Source organism: Dasypus novemcinctus, chromosome 25 (assembly GCF_030445035.2).
Source record: "Dasypus novemcinctus isolate mDasNov1 chromosome 25, mDasNov1.1.hap2, whole genome shotgun sequence".
NCBI classification, from domain to species: Eukaryota; Metazoa; Chordata; class Mammalia; order Cingulata; family Dasypodidae; genus Dasypus; species Dasypus novemcinctus.
Window position 1 is genome coordinate 1,903,640 of NC_080697.1, and position 25,149 is coordinate 1,928,788.

At 35.0% G+C, this 25,149-nt stretch overlaps 1 protein-coding gene across 4 annotated transcripts in view; it reads right to left on the bottom strand.

Moving 5' to 3' along the window:
• Positions 1-25,149, bottom strand: part of ROCK2 (Rho associated coiled-coil containing protein kinase 2) — a 167,053-nt gene that overhangs the window by 97,798 nt on the left and 44,106 nt on the right. For all 4 annotated transcript variants that reach the window (XM_058287787.2, XM_058287788.2, XM_058287790.2 and 1 more), the window contains exons 2-3: positions 4,114-4,195; positions 3,117-3,217 (exon numbers count right to left, since the gene is read on the bottom strand). In XM_058287787.2, the coding sequence (XP_058143770.1) occupies positions 3,117-3,217; positions 4,114-4,195 (183 nt within the window). The remainder of the gene's footprint in view (positions 1-3,116; positions 3,218-4,113; positions 4,196-25,149) is intronic.

Here is a 25,149-nt window from a genome sequence, read left to right on the forward strand (position 1 = left end):
GATATGTAGGTATGATTGTGGTTGAAAGGAAAAATGTAGAAATGTGTATGTCACTAGAAAAAACACTAAAGCATGCAACATGGGACTGTGTAGCATAGTGAAACCTGGTGTGGGTGATGACTGTGGTTAATATCACAAACATAAGAATGTCTTCGTATGAATTAGAACAAATGTACATTAATATTACAAGGTGTTAATAATAGGGTGGCGCATGGGCAAAAATATACCTAAAGTAAACTATGGACTATACGTAATAAAATAATACATTAAGATTCTTCCATCAATTGTAAAAAAAAACAAACAAAAATACATGCTAAGTGAAAGAAATCAGACACAAAATACTACATACTGTTTGACTCCATTTATATAAAATATAAATATAAATAAATTTATATCAGAATTAGATCAGCAGTTATGTATGATGGGAAGGACAGAGGGATTGAGAGGTGATTGCTAAAGGGCAGAATTTCTTTCTTTTTTTAAGTAATGAAATCACTCTGATTATGGTGATGAATGTACAACTCTGTGATTATACCAAAAGCCAATAATTGTATACTTTGGATCGACTGTATGGCAAGTCAATATATCACAATAAAATTGCTTTTAAAAAAATCCATGAAACTATACTATACAATCAGTGAACACTAAGTAAAACTATTCACTATAGCTAATAAAACAATTATTAAAATGTGCTATCATCATTGTAACAAATGTTCCACACCAATGCAAGGTGTTAATTATAGGGTGGTATATAGGAATCCTATATTTTAAGCATGATTGTTCTGTAAACCTACAACTCTCTAATAAAAGGGGGTGGGGAAGCTGTGAAAGAAGCACTTGGACTTCACCATCATTTCAATATTATTCTGCTTTTTAAAAAAGTCCCTGCTTAAGGAAACAAAACCAAAAACCAAAGCCAAAACAAACATGCTGGAAGCTCTTAGGTCAGGACATCAGATTAATGGAATGTTAACATATTTTTCATTTTTAAAAACATGACTTTTTTCCTGCATGTTTAGTAGCCAAAACAAGTTTTGGGACAAGAAATTAACAGCAACAAAAATAGAAGCTTTCAGTATGTAAACATTTTCCTTTCTTCTCTGTTTCTTCCTTTACTGAATTTTAAGTATGTGATTCTTTTTAATTTAATACAGAAAAATGATTATTCTGCCACAAAAACATGGAGAGTTAAGGTCTGTCATATTTCCTTCCAAAAATACAACTCCAAATTTTAGCCTGTCTTCCATAACTACATTGAATTCTAAGTATCCAGAAACTATCTACCTGTTTCAAATATATGTAGTATGAATCTATATATCAAATATGCAAAAGTAACAGTCATCACTTAGCAATGTACCTAGGTTTATTTATTTTGTTACTTCACTAAATTCCCCATAGCAATACCCATGAGATTGGGGGTTATCTCACTATTATCTCCATGATCTTTAAGTTAGAAAATGGCAGAACTAGGACTCAACTATTCTGTATTTTCCTCTCCCTTAAAGGATATTTCATATCTCAACTGTCATGTATTCTAATCTCTCATCCTCTTCACTGAGAGCATTACAAATCTAACCACTGAAATTTCACCACTTTCACTGACTAAAACAAAACACAAAACAAAATTGCATTAACTTTCCCAAGCAGTGCTTTCCTCAGGTCTACTCCAAATTAACCTCTCAGTTCCTTCAGCCGTTGCTCAGATGTCACTGTTTCAAGTTCCCTTGAGTTCCCAGTCTATTAAGCACACTTTAGCAATATCCCTGTAAAACAGGACATCTAGAATAAACAAAACATTCCAGATATAGCCCAAACATCTCAAAATAGAGAAAACTATCTCCATCATCTTTGAAACTACATTCAAGTGGCCCAAAATTTCTTTACTCTTTTGGGCATCCACATTGCTAATGACTCTTGTTTGGTTTACATTCAAGGAAAACTCTTCTTTAATTCACACATTACTGTGAAGCAATCTAATTCTTGAGTTCTTCAGATCTAAGTCTAGGTCATGTATTCTGATTAAATACCACTACTTCTATCTGCCCAATGACCTTCCCATTTGATAGCTTTCTGAATTTTGCCTCATCATCCAAAATCTTCATTATGCTTCAGTTTTAAATCAGTTGTAAAATTATTTGGCATGCCACCATTGCCCCCGTACAAGTCATTTATACCATGTTTAGCAGGAGAGAGCCCTGAAACCTCGTCCCAACAAATCTCTGTCATGCCTTTATCAGCCTCCTTTGAATACAGCTAGTAAATCAGTTACAAAACTGCCTAACGATGTAATTATTTAATTGACGTTCCTTCATATTGTCTTCAAGTATGTCTAACTTTGTCAAATATCTTATATATTACACTCCTCTGATTTATATATTACACCTATTGCAATACCCTGATCTACAAGTCCAATAAACCTATCTATCAAAGAAGGAATGAAAAAGAAGAAAAGGTTATCCATTATGTCTTGTTCTTACAGAAACCTAAGTTGGCTCATAGTGAGTGATCAATGCTTTCCTTGGTACATCATTAAAAGGAATAACACTGTTGAGTGAAGTACAGAATTTGACTCTCTGAAATTTAATGATAAAGATGAAAGATAGGAGTCTCATATACTCATAAAAATGGGAATACTATTTTCTCATTTGATAATATAAATGTAGCATTTATTGCAAACACTATAACATTTCAAGTTGGCACCACTTGGGCCTGCAAAGATAAATTTTGTATTTGTTTCCAGTTACTAAAAATTATTTGTTGAGTTTCTGATATATCTAAATAAGTATCTGTTAATTAAATTGATATATTATTAAAACTGGCATGCTAAATAAAAACACAGTATCTGTGAATGAATAATAACTGCTAGGTATATCACATGTGAACCCATGCTGACCCTTCTAAACTACAGAGTTTCAGAGCTGGAAGCACAGTTCTCTCATTGTATAGATGAGGACACTCAGGATCTGAGATGGAGTGACTTGACCAAGGTCAGAAAGCTAACTTCTGGTCTGGCTGAGCAAAGAAATTAGATCTACTTAGCTGCCATTAATAATGTTTTACAAAACCACAATATAAAAAAATATAATAAAAAGAACTAAAAAAAAATACTTTCTTACCAACTGAACTTCACCAAAAGCACCTCTTCCGATGACTTTTACAACATCATAATCTTCTGCCTTCATCTGTAGACCTCTGATTTTTTTCACAATTTTCTCATCTACAATAAAGAGATCATTGGAATTGTAATGTCAATCATATTTATTAAAAATATTAAATACTCAACATTATCTGTAAACAAGGATTTATTTCAAGAAACTAGACTTAGTTTTCATCTAAAGGTATCAATTTTAAAAGGATGCTGTTTAAAAATCTTAAGATACTTTACATCATTGAACCAAAAATCCCATCACTTATTATTATATAAACAAACATAAATGATTACCAAAAAAGTAGTAGTTAAAGCTACTGTTTCTGAATCTCTTGCTTGGCAAGTTAGATGATAGCTGGCACAAGCGATTGTGTTGTACATTCTGAATCATGGTACAAAGTTTAAATTACTTCCAAAGCTATGCTTCGTGAATTTTAATAGCCCACTCTTCAGGAGAAAAGTAATGACATATTATATATATTGTAACTATAGACAAGACTGTTTAACTTAGGAAAATATTCCAGCCTCTGACAATTCCAAATTAAAGAGTTTAACACCGGCAAACATTTATGATAGGTTACCATGTACATGGCAATAATTTTCATAATAGTTTTTATTAACTGCACTAAAATGTCCACATTCACACGAATATAAAGCAAAGTCTTAGAGTTCTCAATATTAATTTAAACTTCTCTTGGAATGGCTATAAATAACCTTTCTTGAAATAGCTAAAAATTCTTCATTTATACAAAGTTTTGAACTTTACCTACTTTACATATGCAATTTTGGTCCTCCAGTTTTCTTTTGAAAATAAAGATATTAGTTTTTAAATAAGTTATTTAACAAACCAAAAATAATTAATTACGGACTTTAATAATATTGATCAATAATTACTTAAGTAAAACAATAATCTTGTGTCACAAGTATAGCTATGGGATTGGACATGAAATTTAAACATAACTTACATCTATTTAAGAAATTATCTATATTCTTGTTTTTCCTCAAAGCAGGAAAATCCAAATCAAGGACCAAAGAATTCAAGCCATCCTGTTTAACAAAAAACAGAAAGAAAAATAAAGTTGTTTTAATTTCAAAAGCATTTTTTTTAAAGTGTTTTCAATGTTATCATATGTTGTTCTCACTGAATAAATGTCTATCTACTTTGGCATACAGCCCAGTAGTTCCATATTCAACAGCTTCAACTGGTTTTTCAGCCTCTGCCAGAGAAAATGAGGGCCGGTCCTGTCATGTTTGCTCACCTCAGGTATGGCCAGAGGCTCAAGATGTCATCCCAGGATGGTCATCCTCAATCTTTCCAATTTTTCCATACATTCTTGAACTCAATGGTTAATAAGATAATGATCTGACTCTGAGGAGTTCTCTTTTCCATCTTGATTCAACTGATACCTGACTATTCTCTGATGACACTGTGTTCCCCTGTAACTCTCTTGAATGTAAGCTCTATTAGGTTGTTTTTCCCCCCTCCTCCCAGCTCACATTATTTCAGGTATTGAAGGCAGGACCAACCAATACCCTCCTTGACCACATAATTCTAACTAAGTAATTCTCCTTGCCCTGCTTCAAAAATCTTTCCCCGAGCACTCTACTGAAGCCCTAAGCATTGCTCGACCACTTCCTGATGACTTTAGGTTTCTTACAACCACAACTCAGACCATCATTCTTAGGACAGAACCCCGCATAGTAGGTAAGAGAATGTGGTCTGGAGTTCAACAGCCTAGGTGATGTGAACGAATTATTTAACATTTCTGAGTCACAATTTCCCTCTTTTGTAAAAGGGGGTTATATTATCTAACATGCTGAGTTGCTGAGAGAAAGAAATAAAAGAATTCAAATAAACACTTGGAACGACTGACTATTCTTGCAGCTGTGAAGAGAAACAGGATATATCTTCATCATCGCACACCAACACTACTAATTCACCCACATCTCTACTCGTATTTTATGCTTTCCTCCCTGTAACTATGGCTTAATTATTTTTTTCCTATCAAGGATAACCCCTCCACATGTGCTCTGGATCCTACGCCCTCTGACCTACTCAAAAATTTCATTCTTACAGTGAGGTCTTTGAGAAGACTTATCCATTGCAATATAACATAAAAAAATATCCAACTTCTAGTCAAGTTGGTATTGATTAATTCACACTTTGAGACATCCACATACACAGTCCCCTTTCCAGAACAGCTGAACTACTCTTGAGGATTCCTCACTACGGAATGCTGGACTATTTTTAAGTGCCCAAATATAGATATCTTTTTGGTATAATTTTGTTATTTCAATAAGTTTAAAATGTAAACTCTAAATCATTTATATTTTTAGATGTACCCATACATAAATAAAAAGGTTGAGTTCTTGCTTCCCCCCATCTACCCAAAGTCATCACAAAGGTGGGATTGTATGACAATTGACTAATCAGGGGGGAAAATCTGGAAATACCTTAAAAATATTTTTCCATACTATTCTCCACTAACATAGAGTCAGAGAGCTTTTGCAGTAGATGAAAAATGTACACACACCAGCGTGCAACTCAACAATATTTAACATCAAATATTATTTCAATTCTATATTATATAATTCTATATATAAAGTTTTTAATATACTATTTATTTTTAAATGATACTATGATATTTAATCTGTTAATAACTTAAACTAGAATGATAATGTAGGTGACAATATATACTTGTAAATTTTCACTTGGAGGCTTCATGTTTATAAATTTTTATATTTGAAACTTCATCTACTTAGTATCACTTTTGAAGAAATAAATCCTGAATTAGTTTAAGACACCAGTATTTTCCATATATGAAATTATTAATAGTACTGAGATCCAGTCACTGGGCAAAGTGATGGTTCAAGATTTGATTAAAATAGGCTCTATCTGTGACCTTTCTGGTTATACAGTTTCATATAAATTTTAGTAAGATTTTTTTTTCACTGTCTGTGACATCAGTTGATTCTTTTCTTAAAAAGTAATACCTAAACTAAGATAAACGTAAAAAATAAAAAATAAAACTTTACATTCAAGAAAAGCCTACAACCAAAAATCTAAAGCAATTAAAATTAACACATCTACCCCTTTCCTCACTTCCCATTGCACAGAAATAAGAAGAAAACACTTAAATGTCATAGTCTCACCAAAATAAAATAAAGTCAATACCACCACAAAATATAGTCAAGGGCCAGAAAAATAAATGCCAAGCAATAAGCAGATACTAATGTCAGCACAAATATCTACTGAATTTAAGGTTGGAAAGCAAAAAGACTAATGACTGAGAACTTAAAGGGCATAAATGAAGTGAGAGACTGAACCCAGACAGAATGCTGGGAAACCAGTAGCTGGGACGAAAATCCTAGTTCCTAAGAGATACTGAAAAAAACCTTACTGCAAAGTTTTATATCAAACTACCTAACTAGAAAGGTCAGATACAGCTTTCAATCCCACTTCAACTAAGCCCTCAGCTTATTCAGTGACTAGATCTCCCACATGTGTAATATACTGACTAGCGTCCTTGAGCTGGATATAACTGGACTTGGTTGCTGATTATAAACCCCTGTGAGTCCACCAAAGAAGGCAAGCATGAAATCACAAGGAAGCATAGCTGAGCTGAATGACATTTTTAAAAGAATAAAACTATACATTCAAAAAAAGCCTCTAACCCCAAATCCAAAGAAATGAAGAAAATTTAACAGTAGGCTTAACTTCTCTAGCAACTCAGCTGAGAAGGACAAAGTGGCAAGGACCTTCAACTCATCAGCCATGGCAATGAGGTGGACACACAGTTCATCTGCTCTGCCTTCAAGCAGTATGTGAAAAGTGAGCATCAGAAAAAGGCAGAGAGAAAAGTTATCCTACTGTGTTTTTGAATAAATATTTACAAGCCAACAACCAATTTCTCATAATGCAATTATTAAGGAAGAAAAATTAGTAATATAAATAGCCTATTTTTTTAAACTATTCCTGACTGTGAAAGCCTTTTTTTTTTGACAACTTTAGCACTAGATTGAATGAAGTACTAGATTTAATTTCATTACACACACTGATTCTAAATATCTAATTATTTTTAAATACCCAAATAAAATGTCTCAAAAATGAATAAAATGTAAGGGAAGTCAGAAAACTGGAATGCCAAAAGGGATAAGCAAAATGGAGATACCTTCTTCTAGGACTTTCAATTGCTAAATGTGGCACAAATTGATTGCCCTTCAGCTGAAAATTTTATAAATTTATGGGTCATCAGCATATTAACAACTTGAAGGTGATCATAACTTTTACAAAGGCTGTCTAGATTACAAATTTAATTCCAAATCACTGCTCACACCAACTTTTTGGTACTTCTGTATTACTTTAGTTGCTACACTTTTATTTTAAAAACCTCCTTCATTTAAGGTGTTACTGTGAGTTCGCATTTATATACCTTAAACGATACCTAGCATTCACCATAACCAAAAATTATCTTGTACTTTACAGGCTACAAACCAAAAGCTATAACTAAATTATACAGTTAAATTCAGCATTTATTATTAATAAAAGGAATTTTTCTTGACTACTTTATGCCATGTACTGTGTGGAATGCTTTACATGTAATAAACATTTTAATCTTCATAACAACATATAAACTAGGTACTATTATTATCCCCACCTCAATAGTCCCAAAAGCTGAAGCTTATAAAGGCTAAAAGCTTAAAAGACTCAGGCCACTACAGCTTAAAGATAGCCAAATTAGAAGTCTAAGATGCTTTTATACTTTAAACATTATTGAATTTAAAGTTGAATAAAGTCATCCTGCTAACAGTATAGTAAACACCATCCAGGTTTCAAAGTTAAGACAACAAAAGAAAACATGTAGATTGACTACAGCACATTTGAAACATATTTCTGTATATCTGCTGTACAGATAAATGACCAGGTTTCTTGTTAACTTATTTAAACGAATCTGTAATACATTCCCTCCTTCTGTTAATACAATTCCAAATACTATCCTTACAAAACTAAAAATGTGGGACCAAACAAATCCATCATTAGTAAATACAATATAAGTTGTTTTTTTTAAAGGTTTATTATTTATTTCTCTTCCCCCACCCACTCCCCACCCCGTTGTCTGCTCTGTGTACATTAGCTGTGTGTTCTTCTGCATCCACCTGCATTATCAGGTGGCACAGGGAAACTGCGTCTCTTTTTTGTTACATCATCTTGCTGCATCAGCTCTCCATGTGTGTAGCACCACTCCTGGGCAGGTTGTGTTTGTTTGGTTTTTTTCACACAGAGCAGCTCACTTTACGGGGCGCACTCCTTGCACGTGAGGCACCTACCTCTACATGGGGGCGCCCCTGCACACGGCACTACTTGCACGTGGCAGCACTGTGCATGGGCCAGCTTACCACACGAGTCAGGAGGCCCTGGGTATAGAACCCTGGACCGTCCATATGGTAGGCGGACACTCTATCAGTTGAGCCATGTCCATTTCCCTACAATATGAATTCTTAACACACCACATATAAACGTACATACACAAACTTCTAAATTTAAAGAAGTATAATCTCCATTATTTTTTTTTGTAGAATACTTTCTATTTTACCTGGAAAAGTCAAACAGCTTCAGATAAGTATTTACATTTTTGCATCATTACATTTACACACTGCCTAGTACATGGAAGACATCAAAAGTCAAATGAATTAATGTAAAAACATAAAAATAAATACATGTTCTATAGAGGAATAATAAAGTAAAAGAAGTCTAGTAATTAAGAAACCTGGGTTATCACCTTGGTTCTGCCAATTACTTGACTGGGTGGCCCTAAGACAAGACATTTCAGCTATTTCTGCTGTCTTGGACTATGAAATCATTCTGGTGAGATCCCTCTCTTTCAAAATCAACCAGGGTGTAGAAAGAGAAGCAAGAAAGGCACTTTCCTCAGGTGCAAATGACAAGCAGTGACTTTCTTCTGCCTTAGATGCCCACATGCAATATGGCTTGCACAGTAAGGCAAGATACCTTTGCCTCATGCTCCAACAAGGCTCAGCAAAGCACTCTTCCTGATGCTGCTCTTAATTTAAAATTTGATTACATTTTATTTATCCTGGATTTTTGCAATTTTATTTTTATTTTTAAAAATGCCCTCTTAAATTTTGTGCCCAAGGCAAGTGTCTCACTGGCCTCACGCCATGGTCCCAGCCTGGGCCCTAAGCAGAGACTAAAACTTCTCCAATAAGACAGTTATTAATTACAACATATTTTAATTGAAAAATAAAGTACAAAGAATCACATTATTCATTTCCTCCAAGTTTTAGATTCCCATACTCTCCAAGACTAAGGAGAAAAATTAACTGTAAAGTCAGTAATGGTACTAATGGTGGTAGCAATACTGTAAATACCATCATAATAGAGGAGATACTATTTACAGAGTGCTTGGTCACAGACTCTATGCCAAACATTTTATACAACATCCCATCATTTAATTTTCCCAGCAGGCTATAGTAGTAGGCACTATTATCATCATTCTTCAATTGAGAAATTAAGCTTGGACAATGCAATTTTCCATAATTGCTGAGCTATGAAGAAGCAGGGTTACGATTGCTACAAGCAATCCTTGATATTTTCATATTTTAATTAGGTTCTAAATGGGTTTATTTTTCTTTGCCTCTAAAAATATTAAGCCAATGGGAAGGTATGAATCAAAGTATTATTCATATTGTAGTATACTGTTCAGAAACACACGAATACAATTAAAGCTGTATTTGTATTACTGTACATCACTGGTTTACAAATCAACAATTGTATCTTTTCCTCTATAACCAAAAAGAAGCTTTCCTCCTCAAAGAATAAAGGGAGTTATTTTTTTTTCTTTTTGTAAAAGGGAGTTACTTTAAACTCTCTTTAAAATAAAGCAAAAAATCAGTAACTAAAACACCACCCCATTAGAAAATATCAGAAAAATTAATACATCAACTATCTGAATTCCTATACTTATTTTAACATTAATATTCAATTGAGAGGGAAGGAGATGTAGCTCAAGCAACTGGGTGCCCACCTACAATATGGGAGGTTCCCAGGTTCGGTACCTGGTACCTCCTAAGCAAGACAACGAGCTGACATGAGGGGCTGACACGGAGAAGACCTGATGCAACAAGAGGATGCAAGAGGATGGATGACACAACAAGGAGACACAATGAGAGACAACAAGCAGGTAGTGGATGTGACTCAGGGAACTAAATTCTACTGAAGTCTGTCATTCAAACACAATACCATACAGTAAAATCTGTAAATTTACAAAACAAGCATGCCTATCATCATACAAGGATCCCATACCTCTCCCCACCAACACCTTGCATTGTTGTGAAATATTTGTTACAAACTATGAAACAGCATCATCAAAATATTACTACTAAATATAGCCATATCTTACATTTGTTGTATTTTCCCTCAACCCACCCAATTTTTAGCACCTTATTAGTAGTATTATATATTTGTTATCGTTCATGAGAAAACATTCTCATATTTGTCCTGTTAACCAGTCCATCATCCACTACTGGACTCACTGTGTTATAGAGTCCCATGCTTTGTATTAATACAATCCATTCAAAATGCACACTCAGTGGCATTCAGTTTCATCACAGGGTTGTGCTGTCATCACTTCAGTCAATTTTAGAATGTTTTCATTACCCCAAAGGAAAAATCTCATAACCCCCTTATATTCCACTATTGTTGTCCCTTAGTACTGAAATATCTTCTTGTCACTGCTGCAAAGTATTACTAAATTAGTGTTAACTATTGTCCATAATCACATTAGTTGTAATTTTTCCATCTTTCACCTTATTCTTAGCACTTTGTAAAAGAACATTCTTTTTTTTTTTTAAGACTTAATTTATTTATTTCTCTCTCCCCACTCCCTCACTGCTTGTACTCGCTGTGTCTGTTCATCTTCTTTGTTTCTTTAGGAGGCACCAGGAACCCAACCCAGGACCTCTGATGTGGGAGGGAAGCACCTAATCACTTAAGCCACCTCCATTCCCTGCTTTGTTATGTGTCTTTCATTCTGTTTTTCCTCTTTTGTCTCTTGTTGCATCACCTTGTTGCACCTGCCTATTGCACCAGCTCACCATCCTGCTCATCCTCTCTTTAGGAGGCATTGGGAACCTCTGTTGCCTGCTGTGGTTGTGTAGCATTATGTTTTTCTTCTGGCATCTCTTGTTGTGTCATCTTGCTGCACCAGCGTGTTATGCCAGCTCACTGTCTTTTTTTAGGAGGCACCGGGAACGGAACCACAGACCTCCTATATGGTAGGCAGGAGCCCAATCACTTAAGCCACATTTGCTTCCCTGAAGAGCATTCTTATATTTATATTTTTAACCAAAATCTGCATCACCACCCAAATCACTGTTATAAATTCCCTAGATTATTCTCTAGTTTCCTTTCAATTGACATTTATGTCCACAGACAACTCATTTCAGCCACAATCACATATATAAATCAGCAGTCTTAGTTATTATGTGTTACTATCAATTCCATTCATTTCAACACTTTTACAATTAACCTTATTAATGTTACATACATTAAGCATCAGTTCCCATTCTCAACCCACATTCTATCTCCTAATAACCTATATACTCTAGAGTTTACTCATCATATGTAGTTCATATTAGTGAGACCATACATTATTCATCCTTTGTGTATGACTTATTTCAGTCAACATCATGTCCTCCAGGTTCATCATGCAGTCATGTGCATCCTGATTTCATTTCTTCTTACAGGAAAGTTATCTCTTAAAAAGATACCCATGGGAAGCGGCTGTGGCCCAATTAGCTGGGCTCTGGTCTACCATATGGGAGGCCCTGGGTTCGCATCCCACAGCCTCCTTGTGAAGGCAGGCTCGTCCACATGTTGCGGAGAGCCACCTGCTCGCCAGCATCGCAGAGTGCCACCAGCACACCAGTGCCACAGAGAGCGAACTCAGCAAGGTGAGGCAACAAAAAAGGAGACAAGCGAAAACACAGAAGAGCACGTAGCGAATGGTGACAGAGAGCAGACAAGCAAGCCGCAAAGGGGGGGGTGAATAAACAAATACAGACACAGAAGAACGCACAGTGAATAGACACAGAGAGCAGTCAGCAAGCAAAAAGCCATGGGTGGGGGGAATTAAAAAAAAAGATACCCACACTTTTTCTCACAATCCACTTAAGAAAGAGAAAAGTCCTATTCGTCTGTTAACTGGACAATGCTTCTGAGCTTTTCCTCCTACGTAGTGAAAAACCTTTCATTAAAATGAAGACTGCTAAAGAAGGCAGGCTTGAAACAGATGAAAGACCACACTTTTCCACACAATCTCAGTCAGAAGTTAATGTCAGTAAGTACATTATCTAAAATAAAAGGTGTTGCACCAGAACTTTTATTGTTGAATTTTTGTATGGAAACACTTCGGATACTCAATACAACAATGGAGTTTTTATATGTGCTCTGCCCTATATGGTAGCCACTAGCTACATGTAGCTAATAAGCACTTGAGATATGGGTGGAGCAACTAAGGAATTGAATTTGTTTTGTTACCTTAATAATTTTAATCTAAATAGCCACTTTCAGTTAAAGGCTACCATATTGGACAGAGATGCACCCGGATGTAACCTAAGACAGCCCTCTTGAAAAGAACTACTCAATAAAACTACCTCAACAGTTAGCACTCAGATTAGAGAAGCTGGAAAAGTAGGTAAGTATTGTAAAAGCAACAGAGGGGAAAAAGGAATACTATATATATCAAATATCAGTGGTTGGAGGAAGGGAGGCAATGGGTAGTATTCAGGGGCCAGAAAATTCAGAATTTATATAACATTTGCATATGTAATATTACAACTTAAAATTTTCCCTGTTCAATTTATATCTATACTTTGTCATTTCCTATGAAAAACAATCCAGGTTTATGAAGTAAGGTAGCATTAAGAAATTCTACAGCAAACGGAACACATGAGCAGCTGGGAATGGCAAATTCTTCCATAGTATTTAATTTCCTGTACTTCAAAGGAGGAAAGACTCAACAAACTAAAAGGTTACACAAACAAGGACTTATTTTCAGTGGTTCTGGCATCTGTCACTTCTACTAGTGAATTTCTCTTTCAGTTATGCAATCAGTCTTCACATCTCACTTAAAAGATAACAGGTAAAACAGGTTCTGGAACACCCAGACTTTAAAACATTTTGCCATAACAGATTGCAAAAACTAAATATATTTAAGAAATCCATGTTTTATATGACCATGTAGTTTAAGTAATTCTTGGCACACTTAGGCTCCTAGGATGTGAGGAGTTTGTCACATAACTGTTATTAAGTCATTTCAAAAGAACAGAGGGAGTGGGTTAAAACAAAATTATTTTTAAAATGAAAAACAAAATTGCATAAAAATTTCCCAATGAATTAAGAAAAACTATTTTCTTCAGGTTCTATGTATTGTAATTTAAACTTAACCATAAAAAAAAAAAACATTTAATTGATGAAGGACACTAGCACAGCTAACAGACTTAAGCAAAGACTAGTTTGAGGACTTTATCAGACTAACTCTCATCTATGCAATGTACCTTAAGGATTATGATGGTTTTCAATTGCATTCTGTATGTCTGTTTTAACTTCTCCTATATAATGAAGTACTTAGAAGAATGATGCACACCAACAAAATTCAGAAAAAATCTATAAAACACAAGGACTTGTCTTTTATAGATTACAAAATATGTAACCTGAAATAATGAATTTAGTAACTTGTACAGGACATTCCCTAATTAGATTAATTTACCAACCAGAAGGTCTCTCAAAAATAAATATTTAAAACAAAGGATTTAGAAAGGCATGGATTAGTGGAAAAGAGTATGTTTTGGAGTCACACAGACTTGAAATAGAATATGAATACTTGGAATATTACCACATTAACTTCTCTAAATCTCAACAGCATAAGTAAAACTTACAATTTTACAGTACTGTTGTGAAAAACAAACAAAGGAAATATGATGTCTGTAAAACACTGAGCACCAACATAAAAGGAAATCTATAGAGGATAATTAATACTAATTTTTAAAAGCTATGAATAAAAATAAGCAAGCTCCCCTTTTCTATACATTTCGAAACATCTTATTATTCTCTTGGCAGTATTAAAGAAATGGTTTGTGACAGAAACGGGTCAACACAGCAGCTCCAAGGATCATCAGGAACCCAAGCTTCTCTTAGCCTTGTGGCTGCCTGCCTATGATTACAATGCTTCCACCTCATTCCACAGCACAGCAAGCGCACAAATGCTAAACAGTACTTCCACACTGCAGTCACACCAAAAAGAAAAGGGCAAGGAAGAAGTATACAGTGTTCTCTGTAAGAATTCTTCCTCAACTCTCCACCAAACCCTTGTGTTCATTCATAGCTCTTTGGCGATATCATACCCAAGTGGCCAATCACATACAAAACACAAGCACTAGGATATGTAGTCTTTATTCCATTCCAGGTTCTCCTTGGTACAGAAGTAGAAGATAATAGATATGTGGGACATGAAAAGTCTCTGCCATAATGTATCTACTTTTTCAATGTTCTTTATCACCACCAGTTTCCTTCAACAGCATTATCTCATGATGTAGTTGCAATTAGGTGGATTATAACTTACCTTAAATTATTTAACATTTAAATTTAAAGAAAGCACCAACATTAGATCCCTTGATAATAAGGATAACAATAGCAAACAGGTATGATCTGCCATATGCCAGCAATGTGATAAGCACTTTTCATAAAGTATGCCTTGCAATGATAATTTCTCACAAGTCATCTCTCTGGTCTGTTAATGGATTTTTATTTAATACTTTGTGAATTAAGTTAAAGTATCTAAAAACAGTGGCCAGATTTACCCACCTATCCCACCCTAACTGCAGCAATAACCAGAAAACGAGAAATAACCAGAAAAAAAATAACTTTAACAAAGATTTTCAAAGACACTGGAAGCAAGAAAGAAAAAAATGTGTTGTATGGTTATCACAGCTTACCCCTAGAGGCAGTTTCCAAGTGATCATCCTGGAGAGAGAACCTAGGCAGGGCTTAAACTTCCTGGACTGAAGAGACAAGAGTTGGAACCCAGAGTGGCCAAGATGGCCATAGGCCAGAGTTCCAGAAAGAAGTGAAAAGAGGTGTGCACAAAATGAACATGCAGGAGATGTGCAGAAAGTCCCTCTAGAGTATTCAGATGAGAAGTCATCAGTGTATATATGTGAGATTTCCCAAGGCAAGGAAAAAAACATTCACAGCAATCAATGAAGCTGACAGAGCGTCCAGAATAGTTCCTGTCATACTAATCAATGTAGAAAACCTTACAATTCATGGGCCTTGAGGTGTGGTACTCTAAAGAGTACTGCTGGAGTAGCAAAAAAAAAAAAAATTCCTCTGCATACATAACAAAGCAATACACAAAAGGATCAAATGACTTCCAAAGAACTTAACCACATCCTAGAAAGAAGTTTAAGATTGTTTAAAGTAATACAAAAATATCTAGCACCAGACAAGGCAAAACTAGCAATGACATTGTACCCCTACTTCACACCATTTATAAAAATTAACTCAAAATAGATCAGCAACCTAAATATAAGATCTTAGAAGTAAAATAAGAGAAAATCTTTAGAAACTTCTATTTGGCAATGGGATCTTAGATATATTTTCAAAAACATGAGAAATAAAAACAAAAAATATATAAACTGGACTTCAGCAAAATTAAAAACTTTTGTGATTCAAAAGACATCAAGTAAGTGAAAAAATCACCTATATAGAATAAGAGGAAGCATTTGGATATCTAATATCTGATAAGGCTTAATGTATATCTATAACCAACAACAAAAGGACAATTTAAAAATGAGCAAAGCACCTAAACAGACATGTCTCCAAAGATGATAAATAAATGACCAAAAAACACATAAAAGCTCTACATCATTAGCATTAGAGTAATGAAAATCAAAACCACAATGACATGCCATTTCCAGAATGGCTATTTTAAACACTGAAAATAAGTGTTGGCAAGGATGTGGAGAAACTGGAACTGCAGTTCAATGCAGGTAGAAATGTAAAAATGGTGCAGCTGCTGTAGAAAACAGTTTGCAGTTCAAAAAGTTACTAAATGATTTGGTACAAAATTACTAAATGATTATGATACAAAATTACTAAATGATTTGGTAATTCCACTCTTAGTTATATGCCTCAAAGAACTGAAAGCAGGGACTCAAATTTGTATATGCTAATGTCATAGCAGCAATATTCAAAATAACCAAAAGGTGGAAGCAACCTAAATGTCCATCAATGGATGGTTAAACAGGATGTGGCATATATTAATACATACAATGGCATATTATTCAGACATAAAAAGAAATGAAGTTCTAATACAAGCTATAACATGGATGACCTCTGAAAACATGCTGAGAAAAATAAGCCAGACACAAAAGTACAAAAATGAATGATTCCCTTTATATGAAATACGTAGAATAAGCAAATTCATAGAGACAAAGAAATAAAAAGTTACCAGGGGCTGGGGGAAGGGGGAATGAGTAGTTATTACTTAAAAAAGGTACAAGAAAAAAGTTTTGGTAATACAGAGTATTGAGTAGCATTCTATTGTGAAGTATATTAATGCCACCAAATTGTACAAGTAAAATCATTAAAATGGCAAATTTTTAAAAAATTAGCAATGTCTGACACCGATTAACAATTACTGTGTAGGAGAACCAGCAAGATGGTGTCCAGGTAAGGTGCTCCTAGAGTCAGCTCCTACTACAGGGCAGTTAGCAAACACCCAGAGCTCTCTGGAGCTGCTGAAGCACTTGTCTGGGGGCTCCAAGAGGCCAGAAGAGCATTCTGCCACATCCCTGAAGGAGTGGAAGGAGAAGACTGCCCACCTGCAGAGAAGACTTGTAAGTGGAGCACTCCACGCCACGGAGGCCAGTGCCCATCCTCCACAGGAGGCACAAGCCGCCTCGGAAGCTGTTCCACAGCTGGAATTGAAAGCTCCACTTCCCAAAGCAGGGGAGAAAGAGGTGGTTGGGCACCAATTTCAGCTACCGGTGAATAAATTCAGCAGGCTAAAGTATAATTTTGAGAACAGCTAAAGTTTGAGCCTGTCCAAGTCAGAAAGAGGCCGGGGAGCCGCCATCTTAACTCTGCGTCTGGCACAAGGGGAAGCGGGGCGGACTGAAAATCCCAGCACTGGTGGGGACCGGCTTTTTTCCATCCAGGTCAGATTGCAGAACAAGCCTAGGCCCAAGTGACACCTCCAGCAGGGAGGAAGCTGCAGAGACCTGCGCCAGTCTCTACGGGAAATTACTGGCCAAGCGGTGGAGGTCGGTGATTATCTGACTCTGGAGGCACAGGCCACCCCAGGAGTTTTCAGTGGCTGGAATTGGAAACTCCATTTTCCAAAAACAGGAGGACAAGATGGTTGACTGCCAATTTCAGCTACTGATTGATAGACTCTGCTGGCTAAGCTATAAACCTGGGAATAGCTGGGTATGAATCAGCCCAAATCGAAAAGAGGCCAGTGGCCACCATTTTGACTCTGCCCCCAGGCCGAGGGGAAGCCAGGCTGACTGAAAAACACAGTGACTATAGGAACCAGTTTCTTTCAACCAGATCAACCTGCAGCCCTATCCCAGGCTTCAGCCCCACCTCTGGCAGGGAGGCGGCTGGTGGGCCATGTACCAGCCTATCCAGGTAACTGCAGTTAACTTTGATTGGCACAGATTGAAAACCTGAAGTATACCAGGGCAACTGCTGTCATCTTGGACCCACAATGCATAAATTGCAGCCCACACCTGCAGCTCCATCCCTGCCCCAGGCAGGGAGGAAAGGGGCATGAAGCTTCATCAGTCTCTCTGGGCAACTACAGTTTAGGCCTGTACAACTTGGATTATTCCACACAGCTGTGACTCTGTCCCAACCCCTGGCAAAGGAGAAAGTTGGAAGAAGCTTCATTGCACACAGGCACAATGAGGGCAGTTTGAGCCTCCACAGCTTATAGCACCAACTACATGCTTGGCTTCTACTGCACAACAAGCAAGGGAGAAAGGGCAAGAAGCCCTAAGCGAAAGAGAAAAACTGCACCCAGAAAAAATACTCAAAGTAAGCCAGATGCCAAGACACCAACAAAAAATTACAATCCACACCAAAAAACAGAAAGCTATGGCCCAGTTAAAGGAACAAGACAAGCCTCCAGATGACATAAAGGAGTTGAGACAACAAATCGTAGATGTTCTAACAAAGCTCCTTAATAAATTCAATGAGATAGCTAAAAAGATTAAGGATATAAAGATGACATTGGATGAGCACAAAGAAGAATTTGAAAGCAAACATAGAAAATTAATCTTATGGGAATGAAAGGTGTAATCAATGAAATTAAAAAAACACTGGAATCATGTAATAGCAGATTTGAGGAGGCAAAAGAAATGATTGGTGAGCTTGAAGAAATGGCATCTGAAAGTGAATATACAAAAGAACAGATGAAGAATGGAAAAAATTGAACAAGGTCTCAGGGAACTAAATGACAGCAAAAGGCATGTAAACATATGTGTCACAGGTGTCCCAGAAGGAGAAGAGGAAGAAAAAGGGGCAGAAGGAATATCTAAACAAATAATGGTAGAAAATTTCCCAACCCTATTGAAGGACATAGATATCCATGTCCAAAAGGCACAATGTACTCCCATCAGAAAAAAATCTGAATAGACCAACTCTGAGACACATACTCATCAGAATGTCAAATGCCAAAGACAAAGAGCGAATTCTTAGAACAGCAAGAGAAAAGAAATGCATAATATATAAGGGATATCCAATAAGATTAAGTGCTGATTTCTCACCAGAAACCATGGAAGCAAGAAGACAGTGGTCTGATATATTTAAGATACTACAAGAGAAAACTTTCAGCCAAGAATCTTATAGCCAGCAAGACTGTCTTACAAAATTGAGGGTGAGATTAGAATATTCACAGATAAACAGAAACTGAGAGAATTTCTAAGCAAGAGACCAGATTTTCAGGAAATACAAAGGGTGTGCTACAGCCTGAAAAGAAAAGACAGGAGAGAGAGGCCTGGAAGAGAGTCTAGAAATGAAGATTATATCAAGAAAAGTAACTAAAAGTGTCAAAAGAGTGGTGAAAATAAAATATGACAGATAAAACTCAAATAGTCAGGAATAAACTTAACCAACAATGTAAAGCACTTGTATTCAGAAAACTGCAACTCAATGTTAAATCAAAGAAGGCCTAAATAACTGGAAGAACATTCCATGCTCATGGATTGGAAGACTAAATATCAATAAGATGTAAATTCTACTCAAATTGATATATAGATTCAATGCAATTCAGATAAAAATTCCACCAGCATTAAAGAAAAAACTGAAAACATGATCATCAAATTTATTTGGAAGGGTAAGGGGTTCAGCATAGCCAGAAACATCATAAAAAGGAAAAGCAAACCCTCATCTCCAGACTTTAAATCTTATTTCCTAGCTACAGTGGTAAAAACAGCATAGTACTGGCATAAAGACAGACACAATAGACCAATGGAACCAAACTGATGGTTCAGAAACAGACCCTCACATGTATGGTCAAGTGATTTTTGACTAGCCTGTCAAACTCACAAAGCTCGGGCTGAACAATCCATTCAAGAAATGGTGCTGAAAGAATTGGATATCCATAGCCGAAAGAAGGAAAGAGGACCCCTACCTCACACTTTATCCAAAAATTAATTCAAAATGGATTAGAAACCTAAAAATAAAAGCAAGAACCATAAAACTTCTAGAAGAAATTTTAGGAAAATATCTTCAAGACCTGGTGGTAGGTGGTGGATTTTTAAAGGAGATAAGAGGAAGACTGAGCAGACTACTGATATTTAATGTATGTAGAAGTTTTAATTAGCTTTACTGCAAAAGTGTGGAAATGGATAGAGTGGATGGTAACACACAGTAACACCTAGTTTATAAATGGGGATGTGACTGAAAATGGTAGTCTAGGTATGTAAATGCCAACTGACAGAACGCTAGAGAATAGTCCAGGAATGGACTAGCACAGTAAACCAAAAGATGGATGAGAATTGTGGTTGATGATACACAGATGTAAGAGTGTCCTTGTGAGCTAGAGCAAATGTATATCACTACTGCAGGGTGTTAGGAATACGGAGAAGCATGGGAAAAATAAAGCTGGAGTGATCTATGGACTGTGGTTAGTAGTAATAATATAATATTCTTGCATCTATGCCAAAGACGTACCATGTCGATAATGGGGCAGTATGGAAAATGTGAGCCAAATGCGCACTATGGATGTGGTAACAATTAGATGATATTATCTTATCTGTAGTAAATGTTCCACCACAGTGGGCTGTATTGATAGAGGGCTGTTGCTTGGGAATTCTACACATGTGCACGATTGTTTTATAATTTTACAACTTCTGTCAAAGAAATTATATTTAAAAAATAATAGGGTGGCTTGTGGGAAAACACACCAAATGTAAGATAAGAACTATAGTTAATAGTAAGATTTTGACAATATTCTTTCATCATTTGTAGCAAACATCTCACAACAATGCAAGATATTGGTGAAGGGTTGATGTATGGGACGCCTGTATGATGTTATATATGTTTGCTTTGTAAGTTCACAACTTCTACTATGTATTTAATTGTTTATGTATGTTCATATATAAATGATATAAAGATAATAAATGGGTTGGTTGGGGAAAAATACGTTGCTTAGTAGTAATATTTTGACAATGCTCTTTAATCATTAGCTAAAAAGGTTTAGCAACAATGCAAGTTATTGGTGGTAGGGTGAGTTATGAGAATCCTGTATGATGTTATATATGTTTGTTTTAATAAGTTCACAATTATTATTATACACTTTTTGTTTATGAATGATTATGTATGAGTGATATAATTCAATAAATTAATTAAAAAATAAATAAAAGGGACATAGATTTTTTTTTAAAATTACTGTGTAAGCCCAGGAACAGGAAAATTCAATACATAATGAGAAGAAAAAAATATCAATTAAAATTGATCAGATAACTTCATGTCAAACAAATATGAGTGACACTGCCTATGTAAGACAGTTTTTACAAAATATAAGTACAAATATACTATATTATTATACACCTGTATAACTGATTTTTAAAATGATATGGACAGAGAAAAATGTTACAGAATAATTCTTCATTTGCATTAAAAAAACCATTATATTAAGTGAAAAAAAAATTGATCAGATAATGGCACAGATGATATAAATAATAAGCAAGAATATTAAAACAGTGAAGACTACTATATTCCATATGCTCAAAATGTAGGAAACACTGAAAATATTGAATAGAGGCATAATATATAAGGACAGAAAATGAAAATCTAGAGATTAAAAAAATGCCATGTTTGAAATGACGATTATAGTGGAAGTGACTAACAGAAAACTAGAAAATGTATAAGAAAAGATCTGGGAAACTGAAGACACAGCAATAGAAATTTCCCAAAATGAAACACAGAGGAGGAAAAAAGATTAGAGGAAAAAATTAGTAGACTTATCAGTAAGCTGTGGTACAATTTGAAACAGCCTAACATACATGTATTTGCTGAAAAATGAAAAACACAGTTTAAGAATCTCAACCAAGTCAAGACACATGAAGAAAACTATAGCAAGGCATTTCATAAATCAAACTGATTAAAATCAGTGGAACAAGAAGTCCTTAAAAGAGTCACAGAAACAAGGACCCACTATGAACAGAGGAGCAATGCAAGTCTAAAGACACTGGGGAACTATTTTTAAAGAACCAAAAGAAAAACCAAAATTGTCAACCTATCATACCACACACAGTGAAAATACATTTTGAAAAATGAAGGTATCTCCAAATAAAAATGAAAATACAATCTATCAAAATTGTTGGAGGCAGAGAAAACAGTACTTAATAAGAGATTTATAGCAATAAATGCAAATATTGAGGGGAAAAAAGATATAAAATCAATAATCTAATTTCCTTAGGAATCCAGAGAAAGAAGAACAATTTAAGCCTACAAGCAGAAGAAAAATAAAAACGAGAGCAGAAAATGAAGTTGAAAACAGGCCAATAATAGAGTATATCCAAAGAAACCAAAAACAAAAGGTAGCTTTTGGGGGAAAAAAAAAAAAAAAAAAAACCACAATAAAATTGATAGCCTTCTAGTCAGGCTAACCAACAAAAATGAAAGAAACAAATTACAAATATCGGGAATGAAGAGGAAGTCATCATTACAGATTCTAAAGACTTTAAAAGGCAAATAAAGAGATGCAAACAAGTCTATATTCATAAAATTTGATAACACATATAAAAGAGACCAATTTCTCACAAGACATAATCAACCAAAATTCACGCAAGGAAAATTATTAATACATAAACTGAGTATCCCTGTATTCATTTTTAAAGCAGTTTTATTGAGATAAATTCACATACCATACAATCCACCCATTGTATTATCAATGGCTTTTAGTATAATCACAATGTTGTGCACTCATTACCACAAAAAGATTCTAGAACAATTTCATTACTCCAAAAAGAAAAACTCCACACCCATTGGCAGTCACCTCTCCTCTAGTCTTCCCCAGTCCTACATAACCTCTCATTTAATTTCTACTTTATAAATTGCTGTATATTTATATTTTATAAAAAAAGACTCATACAATATGTAGTACTTTGTGTGTCTAGTTTCTTTCACTTAGCATAATGGGTTTTCCTTGTCTGATAGTAACATCTTGTAATATTAACATACACTTGTTGAATTTCAAAGAAGTCAAATATGCAGTATTACCCATATTCATATTTCATTATGCTATACAGTCACCTTATTTTTTGCTTTCCTTTTAGTAATATACATGACTTTAGACTTCCACTTTTATTGACAAATCAGTTTTATTAATACACATTAATAAAACAAAAAGCCACCTGAAGTGTACAATCAACGGCAATTTGTACAATCGCATGGTTGTGCATTCAAACATCATTAATAGAGCATTTTTGTTGCTTATAACAATTTTATAAAACTAACAAAAAAATTCCATCACCTCTCAATTTCTCAGTGCATCTCCTAACACACAAAGCTGCTTTTCTGTTTCCATCTTTCTAGTATATTTGCAGCTATATTTTGTAAAAACAGTCATATATGCAATGTTATTCACATGAAGGTTGTTATACAGTCCATGTTACATTTTTTTTACTGGAAGTTAAAAACACTGTGATGTATTTTCACCTGTTCATTCATTTCTAAATATTACCAACCCTTTTACCAATTCTGAATAGAGTAACCCTCAGCTTTCCATTTTCTAATCACATTCTATTTTCTGATTACTTCTATTACTAAGTCCATGAGGTTACACAATATGTTAGTTCATAAATAGCACACTCATACAGTATTTGTCCTTTTATGTCTGACTTGCTTCACTCAACTGAATGCCCGCCAGGATCATCCATGTTGTTATATGCTTCACAACATCATTTCTTCTTAAAACTGCATAAATTTCCATCACGTGTAATAACCGTTTATCTATTCATCGACTGATGAACACCTGGGATGTTTCCATCTTTTTGTTGCTATTGTAAATGTATTTTTCCTCAAATTGTTCAATACCAGTATATGTAATCATTACTGATTTTTTACATGCTGATCTTGTATCCTGCCACTTCACTGAACTCATTTTTATTAGCTCAAGTGGCTTTGTTGTAGACATTTCAGAATTTTCTAAACACAGGGTCATGTCATCCGCAAATAGTGAGAGTTTTACTTCCTCTTTTATTTGGATGCACCCTGCTTTTTTCTTGTCTAATTGCTCTAGCTAGAACTTCTAGCACAATACTGAGTAACAGTAGTAATAGTGGGCATCCTTGTCTTGTTCTCTATCTTAGAGGGAAAGTTTTCACCCTGTTTCCATTGAGTACGTTGTTGGCTGTGGGTTTTTCATGTATACCCTTTATCATATTGAGGATTTTCCCTTCTATTCCTATCTTTCAAGTGTTATCAAGAAAGGACATAGGATTTTGTTGAATGACTTTTCTGCATCAATCAAGATGATCACGTATTATTTCTCCTTTACTTTGTTAACATATATTAATACTATATAAACTGATTTTCTTACCCTGAACTACACCTGCATACCAGAAATAAATCCCACTTGGTCATGATGTATAAGTCTTCTGATGTGCTGTTGGATTCTATTTGCAAGTATTTTGTTGAGAATCTTTGCATTTATGTTCATTAGAGAGACTGTCTGTAATTTTCTTGCAGTATCTTTATGTGGCTTTGGTATTAGGATGATGTCGGTTTCATAAAATGTGGTGGGTAATTTTCTCTCCTCTTCAATTTTTTGGAAAAAGTTTAAATAGGATAGGTGTTAATTCTTCTCAAAATGCTTGGGAGAATTCACCTGTAAAGTCATCTGGTCCTGAACTTTTGTTTGTTGGGAGATGGTTGATGACTGACTCAATATCTTTTAAATGTGAATGGTTTGTTAAGTTCTTGTATTTCTTGTAGAGTCGATGTAGATTATTTGTATGTTTCTAGGAATTTCATCTAGTTGTCTAGTTTGCTGGCATACAGTTTCTCAAAATATCCTCTTATGATGCTTTTCACTTCTGTGGGATTGGTTGTAATTTCCCCCCTTTCACTACTGATTTTATTTATTTGCATCTTCCTCCTTTTTTTCTTGGTTAGTTTAGCTAAGGGTTTGTCGATTTTACTGATCTCAAAGAACCAGCTTTTGGTTTTGTTGATTTTCTCTTTTTTTGGTTTGTTTTTGTTGTTGTTGTTGTTGTTCTCAATTTCATCTATTCCTGCTCTAATCTATATTATTTCTTTCCTTCTGCTTCTTTGGAAATGGTTTGCTGGGTTTTTTTTCTAGTTTCTCCAGTTGTTCAGTTAGATCTTTGATTTTCCCTCTCAACATTGTCTTTGCTGTGTCCCATAAGTTTTGGTAAGTTATGTTCTTGTTTTCAATCATCTC